This window comes from Miscanthus floridulus, chromosome 6, assembly GCF_019320115.1.
Source record: "Miscanthus floridulus cultivar M001 chromosome 6, ASM1932011v1, whole genome shotgun sequence".
In the NCBI taxonomy this organism is placed as follows: domain Eukaryota; kingdom Viridiplantae; phylum Streptophyta; class Magnoliopsida; order Poales; family Poaceae; genus Miscanthus; species Miscanthus floridulus.
In genome coordinates, this window is record NC_089585.1 from 88,470,280 (window position 1) to 88,483,221 (window position 12,942).

At 49.1% G+C, this 12,942-nt stretch overlaps 1 protein-coding gene and 1 pseudogene across 1 annotated transcript; one reads left to right on the plus strand and one right to left on the minus strand.

Moving 5' to 3' along the window:
* Positions 1-7,449: 7,449 nt before the first annotated feature.
* LOC136458560 (obtusifoliol 14-alpha demethylase-like) lies at positions 7,450-8,972 on the plus strand (annotated as a pseudogene).
* Positions 8,973-9,648: 676 nt separating this feature from the next.
* Positions 9,649-11,810, minus strand: LOC136458561 (laccase-2-like). The gene is made up of 4 exons (XM_066458507.1): positions 11,683-11,810; positions 11,204-11,603; positions 10,964-11,092; positions 9,649-10,865 (listed from the first exon to the last, which is right to left on the minus strand). The coding sequence occupies exons 1-4, from the start codon at positions 11,788-11,790 to the stop codon at positions 9,808-9,810; spliced, it is 1,695 nt and encodes a 564-aa protein (XP_066314604.1). The 5' UTR covers positions 11,791-11,810; the 3' UTR covers positions 9,649-9,807.
* Positions 11,811-12,942: the final 1,132 nt, after the last annotated feature.

Below are 12,942 nucleotides of genomic sequence, written 5' to 3' on the forward strand. Positions count from 1 at the left end.
CTTCGCCTTCTGTTAGGTCAGTGTTTACTATATATCTCCTGAACCTATGAACCTCCTAAATCTGGTTACTTTTTTCCACACCTCGAATGTTTTCCCATCTTCGGTTTCCCTATAGTTCAGCCTTGATGTTGCCTTCAGTTGTAGCTGGAACTTTTTGAATATATTTCTATTGTATAGCTGTTGTGCCTGTTGCTCTATTCTGTAGCCAAATATAAATTCCTTTAGCCTTTTCTGCTTGCTATAGCTATCCTCCAGCCTTTCTGCTCGATTTATGGTATCAATAATCTGATTGTACTCTTTCAGAAAGCTAATGATACTATAGGTTGGCCCTACATTGTCTTTGAACCTAGCATTTGTTGTCTCACTCTTGGATGTGGTTTGTATGAAAGGGAAGAAGTCATTTTTATAGTAGACCGGGATAAACCTTTTCCTCATTTCCCACATTTTGGAAAAGTAGTTATTCCCTTGAATGTTTCTTTCCTCAATCATTCTCTTCCAAAGTCGTTCCAATTCTTCCACTGTTAGACTATTGTTCACTGTATCTTCGAAGTCTTCATATAGTCCTTCGTTTGCTACAAATACCTTGACATTCTTATTGTAGCATTTGGTCTTTATGTGGAACAAGCAATTTTTGTGCTTTGTGTTTATGAAGAATTGCTCTATTGCTAATTTCATCGCCATGTCTTGGTCTGTGATGATCGTTTGAGGGTGTTTTCCTCCCATTGCTTCAAGGAAAGTTTGAAATACCCACTTAAAAGTGTCCACTGTCTCATCATGCAGGAAAGCACATCCGAAAAGGCAACTTTGCCTATGTCCTGTGAATCCAACAAATGGTGCAAAAGGTAAGTTGTACCGGTTGGTCATATATGTCGTGTCAAAATTTACACATTCTCCAGAATCTGCATAATATTTCATAGAAGAACAGTCTGTCCAGAACAAGTTTCTCACTCTCTTGTCCTCATCTAAATCAAACTTGTAAAAGAAAGATGGATCCTCAGTTTGTTTCTTTCTGAAATAATCTAGTACTTGTGTCATATCTGATAATTTAATTTCTCTATTCAGCTTTGTCCTATAGTTGCTGATATCTTTCTTTTTCATCGGTAGAGCTATAAGCCCCCCTCTTAGATACGATAGAATAGAAACCATCTTCCTAGTTGGGATATTGTTATCGTTTAGAGTCTTGATAAGTCCTTTTTCCATTTCTGTCATATACTTGTGACTAGAAAATAGTTGATCCCTGTCTCTAGGGCATAGCTCGTGATTATACTCCAAATCAAGAGTTTTAATCTTCCATACAACTCCTTCTTCTTTCACAACCATAACACAAGGATAATCTAACTTTTGCTGAACATTTGTTTTCCTTCTCCTTACCAGTTTCTTTCCAACATCCTTGTCTACTTCAGCTTCTTCTTACTCTAAAGACTTTTGTTTCTTTTCTTTTCCTTGATGATTGCATCTCATTATCACTTTGACTACCTCATTATTTCTCTTCTTACTTTGAGTTCTTGTCGTATGTGTTATGGCAACTTGAAATCCATCTAAGAACGCATAGAAGTTGAAGAAATGGTGAGCATCATGCCTAGTCTTAAATTCCATCGATAGTTGTGGGGTGTACTTACTGTTGATTGGTGCATTGTTGCCTTCAGATGCTGCAACCTGCTCATTTTTTATGAATTGTTCAATCTCTTCCTCTGTCAGTTCCTGGCTGCCATTTACATGCTCATTATCATCTGTTATAGCTAATGTAATATCTGAACTTGTTGGTTCTATTGTTATGATCCTCAAGTCATTCTCCTATTGTTGGTTGATCATCTTGATTTTCATGCTGCACATGTGAATATATTAGCAGCAGTCTTAGTTTCTGAGTAATATCATTTATAATACAAATATTTTTTTAGTGTGGACTGAAATAGTTGAAGAGATCATTTTTTATGTACCTCATCAATGTCCATGTTATTGAATACATCAGTTTGCCAATGGTATTGTTGAATTTCAAATCTATCATCATTAGCTATGCTCGTCGTTGCTCCATCATCATCAGCGATGATTGCCATTTCTTCATACTATTTTTGCAAAGATAGGTTTTACTTTGATGCCAGTACATATTTGTATTGCTTATAAATGTAATCAAATTAGCTTAGCTGTTTGTATCTACCTCATATGACAACCTTGACTCTGATATTGACCAGTCAGTTTGTGGTTCAAAGATTCCATCCAGATCTTCAAGGCTCATATTCTATTTTATTTGTTTGATAACAAGAATGGTTAACATTTATAATATAACACAACTAGTTTGACAAGCATATATAATATAGTTTTACCTCATTCCTGTCATTTCCAAGTATCATCTTTGTTAATGATCCTTGCATCTCTTCATGTTGCTGCACAATTTATAATGAAGCATTGAAATTACAGTCCTGTTATTTGCAGGTCTAAATTCTAATTTTTGCATACTAGTATTATAAATTTTACCTACGTATTCCTATCAGTCTGATTATCCTCCTAAGAGTTCATGATTTGTTCCAGCAAAAGTTCAGTGTAGTCTCCCTACATTGAAATATATTTTAGTCAAAAAACAACCTTCTTATCTTGGCATTTTTTAATCTAAGCAATGATTTTGCTCACCTTTTTGTTTGTGAAGGTATTTAAAAGGTCACTAGAACAATTTGTGCCTGCAAATATTTGATAAGGAGCTGACTGCACTTCCTTAATTGCTTCTTGTGAGTTCATTAATGTTGGATAATCATCACATCTGCTTGTTGTGACATACATATTATTCTACTTCATAAAAAAAGCAAGCAGCTGAGTACTTATATAGCTTTTTATCAGATTCTTCTTTTTTTCATTGCATCATTGAATTGTGTTTCTTACCTCAAGTAGTTGATCAAACTCGACTGGTGCTTGTATTAGTTGCATAAGGGAAGCAATTGAAACCTGCAAGAAAATGAAGCCATTAGTTCAAGTTTATTTATTGGTTGTGTCAACTGTTTTGAATTAGGAGTAATTTTACATCATTGTTGCTTTCTTCTTGGCGAATAATTTCCTCATAATTTTGAATATGATATTGTGCCTCTAACATTTCCTGCTGCCTTGTTCTTCTTTCTAGATTCATGTTCTGTTATAACATCCAAATTTCATATTTTGACAGTTAGAAGGTTTCTCATCATTACATATTTCATGCATCTAACACACACAAGAAGGTTGGATTCAAATGATCGGTGTACTAATCTTGGCTGTTGAGGCTTGTGGTTCGTCTTCGATCTAATTTCTGCCCCTTTGACTTACTTTGCATGAGCAGAGCACGACCTTTTCTCCATGCATTGAACCTAATATTGTGCAAAAGCTAGCATTAGGTGTTTAAATTTGGTCTAATTACAAAAGCCATGTAGCAGTATTTCTGGTTGTATTTGTGAAATCTTGCCAAAACTACTAATTGAATTGATAGTCCTAGTGGTATGAATACTTGCATGAGCTGGTTTTTTAAATTATATACATGTACAGAATAATTGCATTAATAAGAAATACTAGTTGCACTATTTTGAAATCTACAATTTTATCTTTCAAATTTTGTAATTCTTTTACAAGAGAAATATAGGAAATGCAGAACATTTATGTGTGTTGTGGCTACAAAAGTACTTATGCCCCATTTGGATGTAGATATTGGAGCCTGGAATTGGGAATTGGAATCATGTTTCCCGAATTCTGGTGTTTGGATGTCCATGGCATTGAGATTTAGAATTGCAACCCCAATGCCTTGGTATTGGACCAGAACTAGGAGTGACCTCTCCCAATACAGAAGGGTAAGGCTCTGTATTAGGTGGAATTGGGCTGAGCGGTTCCCTGCCAGAGTCCCCGATGCCGCCCCGACACTTCCCTCTCGTGGCCTCGACATTTCCCTCTCGCGCCCCCCGCCGGTCAACCTCGTAGGCCCGATGTTCCCTCGTCGGGAGCCCTCGCTGCCCCGACCCCTCTTCCGCTAGCTCATCGGCCCGATGCCTCCCCCGTCGAGTGCTCTCGCCGCCCCGACCCCTCCCCCACCAGTCAAGCTCGCCGCCCTCTCCTTCTTCCCCATGTCTGGTGAGGTGTGGGATCCTCTCCTTCTTCCCAAGCTTGACAATGGATCTAGGAGGCCGAGCGGTTCTTCCTCGAGTCCAGCCACATCGCATATGAGGGACTCTATCGAGGATGAGCGCTTCTTCCTCGAGGGCACCACTGAGGTGCTCAGATCCCCACCGCCGGTGGTCTGCAGCCGGGGATCTAGGATCCCCTTCTTCCTCAAGTCCCTTCTTCCTCTCTATCACCAGCAAGCCAGGTCTTGCATCTCCGAGGTAGCGTGCCGTGTCCAAGGACATCGTCGGTGGGGAAGAAGGCGAGTCAATTCAATTCGATGAGATATGTACATCCAAACATTTATTTGGTATTTTCCATGTCCTTGATACCAAATAGCAATTTCATCTACATCCAAACATCTTATTTGGTATTGTAGCTCATTTCCAATACTAGGCTGATTTGGTATTGGTACCCAATTCAATGTCAGCCATCCAATATCTATATCCAAACAGACCCTTATAGAAATTGGCCAAGAAAAATATGTTTTTCTGTCTGTGTGTGTGATTTTGCTAGCTACACGATCCTCTTATCTCACGTAATATATGCTGGATCTGCTCCTTGTTTACAGTGAGGCACCATGGAACCAGGGCTAGGCCCTGTTGCTGGATGAAGTACAAGGTGTAGGCTATCCTTTTGCTCTCTGATGACCACATATTCCATGGATGTAACAATTACAAGCAGATTGGATTGATAAGATTTGTGTGCTAACCGTGGTTGTTGAGGTTTGTACTTTCTCTTCGATCTGATCTGTGCTCCTTTCCTCTATTCTGCATGATTTCTCCAGCTTTCTCCTGCCCTGTGTGAGTAGAGCAGCGCCTTTTCTCACGCAGAGCAGATCTGATCTCCACGCAGATCATTTCCTCTGTTTTCTTTGCTTCTTTCCCAAGTATACCTGTTATATTCCTATGAAATCCCTGTTTGTTGGGCTTATGGGCTGCTACATGTTTAGTGGGCCTCTCTCTTTCATCTTAGTTATTGGGCTTTTCAATTGCACATAACTTATATCTAACAACAGCAACAGATCTGGTCTACGTGGGTCTTTTTTGTTTGATGGAATTTGTGTGCTAGCTTCTCCTAAAACACATGTTTATTTTTCCTGTTGTAATTTGTATGTTTTTTAGGCAGCCAACGACCATGTGCTAACTTCTCATAAAACACACGATTTTTTCTCTGTTTCAAATTGTGTGTTTTACCACCAGCAAACAACCATGTGCTAGCTTTTGCTAAAACACACGGTTGTACAATAGACAGACTCCAAATTAAATAGACATAAAAATAAAAGTTACTTGTATTTTTAGAATTGAGACTGCCCTTAATTACTTACGTTGATCTTCCAAATTCTTTCGAATATATAAATAGAGCCCACTGCGGTGCGTCGCTTGTTCTTAATCTAGTAGCCTACGATTTTTTTTTATTTTTAACATTTTTTGTAAACTAATTTTAAATCTAACACTGTTTGTTTTTTATTTCCAAAACTAACATTTTTGGTCGCGCCTATTGTCATGGCGTGGCGAAACGCCTGTACCGCGCCATGCATGGTGGCGCGGCGGGAGGATGACGTGGCGAAGACCGGGGGCGCTGACCGGTGACGTGGCAGGGCCTACCGTGCCACCGATCTATGCATGGTGGCGCGGCGGGAGGATGACGTGGCGAAGACCGGGAACGCTGACCGATGACGTAGCAGGGCCTACCGTGCCATAGATCAGAGCGTGGCAGAGCCGCACCAAGATCGGTGGCGCGGCAGAGCCAGGTACGCCCACCCGCTTCTGTCGGCTACCGTGCCTGCATGTACGGCGAGCTGACATGAAAAGCGACTGGTGCCAGTTAAGTCCCAAAACAGTGGGTGCACGGTGCGCCAGACCTGTCCAGTGCTAGTTGTAGTACCCACACTTCCTGTCTCTGACTCTAGCTCGCGTGCTCTCTCCTCTCGCTGTCGTTATGGATGGATGGATGGATGATGTGACGTTAAATAATAAAAACAGCACGGATGTCACCTCCAAACTACCTAGCTAATCTAATCCCCTAGCAAAAGCATCACATGATGACAGGAGTAGCTAGCATCGCACTAGCTCAGCACTACATCTACACTAGTACGTCTACCACTAGTAACCTAACCTATTTTTTATTTGGTAATACATCAATTTATCTCAACATCGCACTAGCTAGTACTAGCTCAGCACTACGTCTACATCTACACTAGTGCGTCTAGACTAGTACGTACGTACTAGTGTAGATGTAGACGTAGTGCTGAGCTAGAACTAGCTAGTGCGATGCTAGACGTACTAGTGTAGATGTAGACGTAGTGCTGAGCTAGAACTAGCTAGTACGATGTTGAGATAAATTGGTGTATTACCAAATAAAAAACAAGTTAGGTTACTAGTGGTAGACGTACTAGTGTAGATGTAGTGCTGAGCTAGTGCGATGCTAGCTACTCCTGTCATCACGTGATGCTTTTGCTAGGGGATTAGATTAGCTAGGCCTCTGGAGGTGACATCCGTGCTGTTTCCATTATTTAACGTCACATCATCCATCCATCCATCCATAACGGCAGCGAGAGGAGAGAGCACGCGAGCTAGAGTCAGAGACACAAAGTGTGGGTACTACTACTGGCACTGGACAGGTCTGGCGCACTGTGCACCCACTGTTTGGCACTTAACTGGCACCGGTCGCTTTCATGTCAGATCCTGAGCTCGCCGTACATGCAGGCACGGCAGCCGGCAGAAGCGGGCGAGCGTACCTGGCTCTGCCGCGCCACCGATCTTGGCGCGGCTCTGCCGCGCCCTGATCTGTGGCGCGGCAGGCCCTGCCACGTCACCGGTCAGCGCCCCCGGTCTTCACCACGTCATCCTCCCGCCGCACCACCATATAAAGCGTGGCACAGGCGTTTCGCCACGCCATGGCAATAGGCACGACCAAAAGTGATAGTTTTGAAAATAAAAAACAAACAATGTTAAATTTAAAATTAGTTTACAAAAGTGTTAAAAATAAAAAAAAAAATCTAGCCTGCCGGTGTTGGAACGAAAACACTCTACCTGCGGGTGTGTTCGACTTCGATCTGGTACTAACTCACTATGACTTACTGTGCACCCCAAGTGTTCAGCTTCTGGTAGTGTAAGATCTCTATTACATATACATATCTTCTCTAATTCAGTCCTGATCGACTTCAGTTCGAATAAGCCATGCATCATGACTCCTGGATGCTTGCATATATACCTATACCGATGATACCAGATCCACACTAATTCCTCTTTATTATTTTGTTGTAGAAGCAGTACGTGCAGCAGCTGATTGAATCGGATCCAACGGCAGCACTACTCTAGCTACATACTGATATACTCCATGGAAGATCATCAGACAGCAACGATTGCGCACACGTGGTTGGCGGCGATGGCGATCGCCGTTGTTGTCCCTATCGTCTCCGTCCTGATTCTGACCGCCACCAAGATCGGAAGAACCGTCGTCGGCCCTCCCAAGCGCCGAGGGCCGCCGGTGGCGGAGGGCGCTCCTCTCCTCGGGGTTCTGCCCGCCATCCTCACCAGGAGCTTGCAAGACGTGATGTGCGACCAGTACTCAAAGCTCGGCAGCGTGTTCACGCTGAGCTCCTTGGGAGTGAAGGTGACGTTCCTGGTGGGCCCCGAGGTCTCCGCCCATTTCTTCCATGCCGCCGAGTCGGATGTCAGCATCGGCGACGTCTACAAGGTCACCGTCCCGATCTTCGGCAAAGGGGTCGGCTACGACGTCGACCACGACACGCGGAACGAGCAGCACAGGTTCTTCGCCGACACTCTGAGGCCGGCCAAGCTCAGGAGCCATGCCCGTCTCATGGCTGGCGAGGTGGAGGAATACTTCGCCGCCAAGTGGGGGGCAGTCCGGGGCACGGTCGACCTGAAGCAAGAGGTCAAGAACGTTCTCCTGCTGATCGCGAGCCGGTGCCTGCTGGGGAAGAAGGTCCGGGATCACATGCACGACGAGGTGTCCTCTCTCCTCCGCGAGCTCATCGGCGGCCTGCACCTAGTCAGCCTTTTCTTCCCGTACCTCCCGACCCCGGCGCACCGCCGCCGCGACCGAGCGCGCGCCAGGCTCGAGGAGATATTCTCCGGGATCGCCAGGCTGCGCAGGAGCTCATCGGCCGGCCGCGGCGCCGGGGACGACGACCACGACATGCTGCAGAGCCTGCTGGACTCCAGGTACAGAGACGGCGGCGGCACGACCGAGGCGGAGGTCACCGGCCTGCTCGTGGCGCTGCTCTTCACCGGCCATCACACCAGCACCACGGTCACCACCTGGACGGCGGCGCGCCTGCTCCGCCACGCGGAGTGGCTGCACGCGGCCACGGAGGAGCAGAGGCGGCTGCTGCTGCTGCAGAGGAACGATCAGAACGACGACGCTGCAGCAGTCATCGACTACGACGTCCTGCTCCGGATGGACGTCCTCCACCGCAGCGTCAAGGAGGCGCTGCGGCTCCACCCGGTGACCCCAATGATCCTCCGCCGCGCGCGCAGGGCGTTCACCGTGCGCACTGAGGACGGCGCCGAGTACGAGGTCCCCGAGGGGCGCATGCTGGCGAGCCCGCTGGTGGTGAATAATCTGCTACAGGGACCCTGATGTGTTCGACCCGGATCGCTTCGCCGCCGGGAGGGAGGAGGACAGGGTCGGCGACGACCTCGCCTACACCTCCTTTGGCGCCGGGAAGCATGCCTGCATGGCGCGAGGGCTACGCCTACCTGCAGATCAAAGTGATACTGAGCCATCTCCTCAGGAACTTCGAGCTCCAGCTGGTTTCTCCCTTCCCGGAGACGGAGAACATGATCTCCAAAGGGGAAGTCATGGTAAGCTACAGGAGACGCCCTCTGCTGCAGTAGTGCACTAGCTTGACAAGTCAATAAGCAATGCAGTGAACGGAATTTTATTTGTTGAGCCACAAATTAATCAGGGAATTGCACTGATTTGCAATAGTTTGGTAAAGCAACTCCCAATCTCAACTTTTTAAGTAGAAAATAAAGAAAAATCTCTCTTCAACGACTCCTTATTCTAGCTCCCGATCTATCCACGCACATGGAAAAAGCGATCACTCTGTCCACAAACATACATGGACGCCGAGCGCTCGCTATCGCTGTTTTCATCCCTGTCATGTAGTCATGTTTTTCTCTCTCGCGCTCCAGTGGTGTCGTCAGGGAGGTGCTCGAGCAAGGCACGAGCTGAGTCCGTGAGGTATAGTCAGACTGCACGGCGAAGAGGGAGTCTGTCGTGCCTGCTGCTCTTATAGATACTTCGTAAATTCCAAATTATAAGTTATTCTAATTTTTTTAAAGTGTCAAAGCATTTCAAGTTTGGTCAAACTCCTGCTTCGCTGCGTGGACTAAGTCGGGAGGTCGAGTTGCGCTGGGGACAAGATGCCATATGAATTTTGTTTAAATCTGAGATGTTTTGACTCGAAAAAAAAATAGAGTGACTTATAATTTGTGACGGAGATGGGTTTAGATGTACTCCACATAGACGTACACGACTTAGGTGCATATTTGAGTCTCAATAAGGACAGAACGCTGGGCTCGCAGTCGCAGATATTAGTCCGGCTGGAAGCCTGTAATACTTACACAGATCCACTGAAAACTTCTTTCAGAGGGGTTCGTTACAAAGCAGAAGGACGAAACAAATCGCGGGCGTCTGCAACTCGCAGGGAATTGTGTGGTCGCCGCTTCAGCACTTGGGCAAATCCTTGGGCGGCGGCAAAGCCGACTGATCAGGGCCATTGCCATCCTCCACCAGGAAGGCCATCTTGAGGCCCCAGCTCGTGTGCACCTCGAGATGGCAGTGCAGGAACCAAACACCTGGATTGTCTGCCCTGAACCGGATGGCGGTCCAGCCGCCGACGGGCACGCCGACGGTGTTCCTCTCGGGCGGGTCGACGAGGTTGTACTTGGCGGGGTCCTTGGCCGGGTCGAAGTTGCCGAGGCCCCTGCCGACGACGAAGAAGTTGTAACCGTGGAGGTGGAACGGGTGCGACTCCACGGACAGCAGGTTGGTGTCCTGCAGCACCAGCTCCACGGAGGAGTTGTACGCGAGCTTGCTCAGCCTCGTGCCCAGAGACGTGGCGAGCCCCGCCGTGAGCGGCACGCCCGTGTAGTTGAACCGCGCGGGCGGGCGGTCGGGGAAGTCGGCGGCGAAGACGCCTCTCAGCCCGCCGTAGTGCGCTTGCAGCAGCGCCACCCGGGGCATCACGAACGTGATGTTGTTGAGCGACGCCGCGAGGCGGGAGCCGTTCACGCACGACGCGCACGGGTCGACGTTGAGCCCGATGGTGTACAGCAGGTGGCGGTCCACGGCGCGCGGCACGTCGGCCGGGTACCGCGCCGAGTTGAGGCTGCGGAGCCTATCGTGGAACGCGGCCACGGAGCGCGTGCTGTTGGTGTCGGGCATCAGCCGGGGAGCGGCAGGGAGGACGGAGGTCGGGACGCCGGCGTACTGGAGGATGGCAGTGGCCGCCTTGTTGTCTGCCGGGACGGGCACGTCGTTGAAGGGCTTGGCGGCCATGAAGTACCGCCCGGGCCGCTGGTCCGCGCGCACGAGCACGTTGGTGGTCTGGCCCGGCGAGAGCTGGATGGTGGACGCCGCCAAGGGCTTGGTGTAGGTGGCGTCGATCTCCACCACCGTCATGGTGTGCCCGGCGATCGAGAAGAAGAGCTCGTCGTTCACTGCAGCGTTGATGACCCGGAGGAGGTACGTCTTCCCCCACTGCACCTGCAGTGCGTACGTATCTGATCGACATGACATATGCACGGAGCATGGTTAGTAACACCAATACCTTGCCTTGTATCATTAGCAATGCAAAAGTACAAACAAGAACCCCACGCACATTTCTCGGAGCACGGGAAGAGCGGGCCGGGTTTGCCGTTGATGGTGTGCGCGTCGGACGTGTTGGGCGCCATGCCAAGCATGCGTCCCTGCTTCTCCACGGCGTCCACGTCGGCGTGCCACCACTCGCCTGCATGCGACACCAACAACCAACCAGTACGATCGAGCGTCGTTCGTCAGAGCGTAACGCAATCTAGACAGTGGGTGGACCGGCCGACCGATCGGTCACGTACTCACGTACCCAGGATGATCTCGGCCTCGGCGTCGGGCTTGGGGAACGGGTAGGGGACGCCGCGCTCGGGGAGGACGACGATGGCGCCGTGGACAGTGGCGCGCAGCCAGGCGATGTGCGCGTGCCACCACAGCGTCCCGCGCTGCCCCGTGACGTTGAAGTCGTAGGTGTAGCTCCCGCCGCCGCCCTGGATCGGGCACTGCGTGACGTATGCCGGCCCGTCCGCCCACCCGTTCCGGCGCTGCTTCAGCCCGTGCCAGTGTATCGTCACGTTGTGCTCGACGCGGTTGGTGACGCGGACGACGACGCGGTCCCCTTCGCGGGCGTAGACGGTCGGCCCGGGGTAGCTGCCGTTCACCGTCACCATGGATTTCGCATGGCACAGCCGGCTCACGTTGCTCATCACGATCTGCATGCGTACGATCAAAGCGGCGAATTGTACGTATCCACAGCCACAAAACCGCGAACAACAGTATATGTATACTCACGTCGAACTGGTATCTCTTGACGTCAGCTTGTGCAGAGAGAATGAGGACTGCAAGGAGGAGAGCCGAGAGCACCAGGGGAAGCCCGTGCCGAGAGGAGGCCATCGACATTGCAGCTGCAGAGGGCGATGAGAGCGTGACGGCACTCCGTGGCCGTGCGCGTTGCGTCTCCTTATATCTTCACAGACGCCGAGGCTCTGGCGAAGTGGGAAATCACTTAGCTTGGTTGAATAACAAGGAGCAGGAGCTGGAGTGGTGTGTGGTGAGATGCCCGGCTGGAACGGTCGGGAGAGTAACGCAGGGTCGAGGCAATGCGTGAAGGAAACTGTGATGGTGACATGAGTAGTGCGAGCGGGAGGAGTGGCAGCTGCAGAGCTGCTGGACATCAGTCGTCGGCGTCGAAGCGAACAGTATCGTTCCTCATGTATTCTTTTTTATCGTCAAAGCAGGGTTTGTTCTTGGGCCTCACTGATCGATCCTAGGTTGAACACCTATGTGTCCTTTGGCTTAAAGGAAACACTGACGTACGTGGACATACCATTTGCATAGTTGCTGCTCATCAGAAACAAAAGTTCTCATTGCTTGCTCGCCTTTATCGGGGCAAGCTATGGAAGGAGAGAAATGCGAGATGTCTCCGGGGCGCCGCCACCCAGCTACCGCAGCTACTTGCCATAATCAAGCATGAGGCGGGGCAATGGGTGCAAGCAGGCGCAAGACATATGGATTGTTTACTTTCTAGTATAGTAGCCTAAGAATTTTTGGGCACTTGGGAGGGCACGAGCTTCACTCTAATTTGTTGAGCCCCCTAGAGCGTTACCACAACATTTGTAATCCAAAACTTATTTCTACTTAATGCAAATATGCGCAAGCCTTTTGCGTGTTCGAGAAAAAAAGCGTATTCTTGGCACCAACCAGCCATAACGGGCCGAGAGGGATGGCTGCTGGTATCTGAAAATCTTAACTCATGCCAAAATCTTTATCTGAATGGAAACGCTTAGACACGGGCATCCATCCCGTCGGACGCGGCATCCCACTCCGCTTCGCCCGCCTCCCTTATATAAAAAACAAAATTTCTGATTTCGCCTCGCGCCGTGCGGCCGTCTGCCCACCCACTCCGCCGCGCCACCGCCACCATCTCCTGCGGCCCACTCCGGCACGCCGCCGCCGCGCATCCCCCGCGATGCCCGGCCTCGTAGTGGCGCCTCCGTCCCCAGCAAAGAGGAGGAATCCTCCACCAAGGTACGCTGCTAGCCGCCCCACCGA

Coding starts and splice junctions, on each gene's coding strand:
- LOC136458561 (XM_066458507.1), bottom strand. CDS start 11,790: ATGTCGATGGCCTCCTCTCGGCACGGGCTTCCCCTGGTGCTCTCGGCT. Junction 11,604..11,682: donor TCAAGAGATACCAGTTCGAC/GTGAGTATACAT, acceptor GTACGCATGCAG/ATCGTGATGAGCAACGTGAG. Junction 10,866..10,963: donor CTTCCCGTGCTCCGAGAAAT/GTGCGTGGGGTT, acceptor CATGTCGATCAG/ATACGTACGCACTGCAGGTG.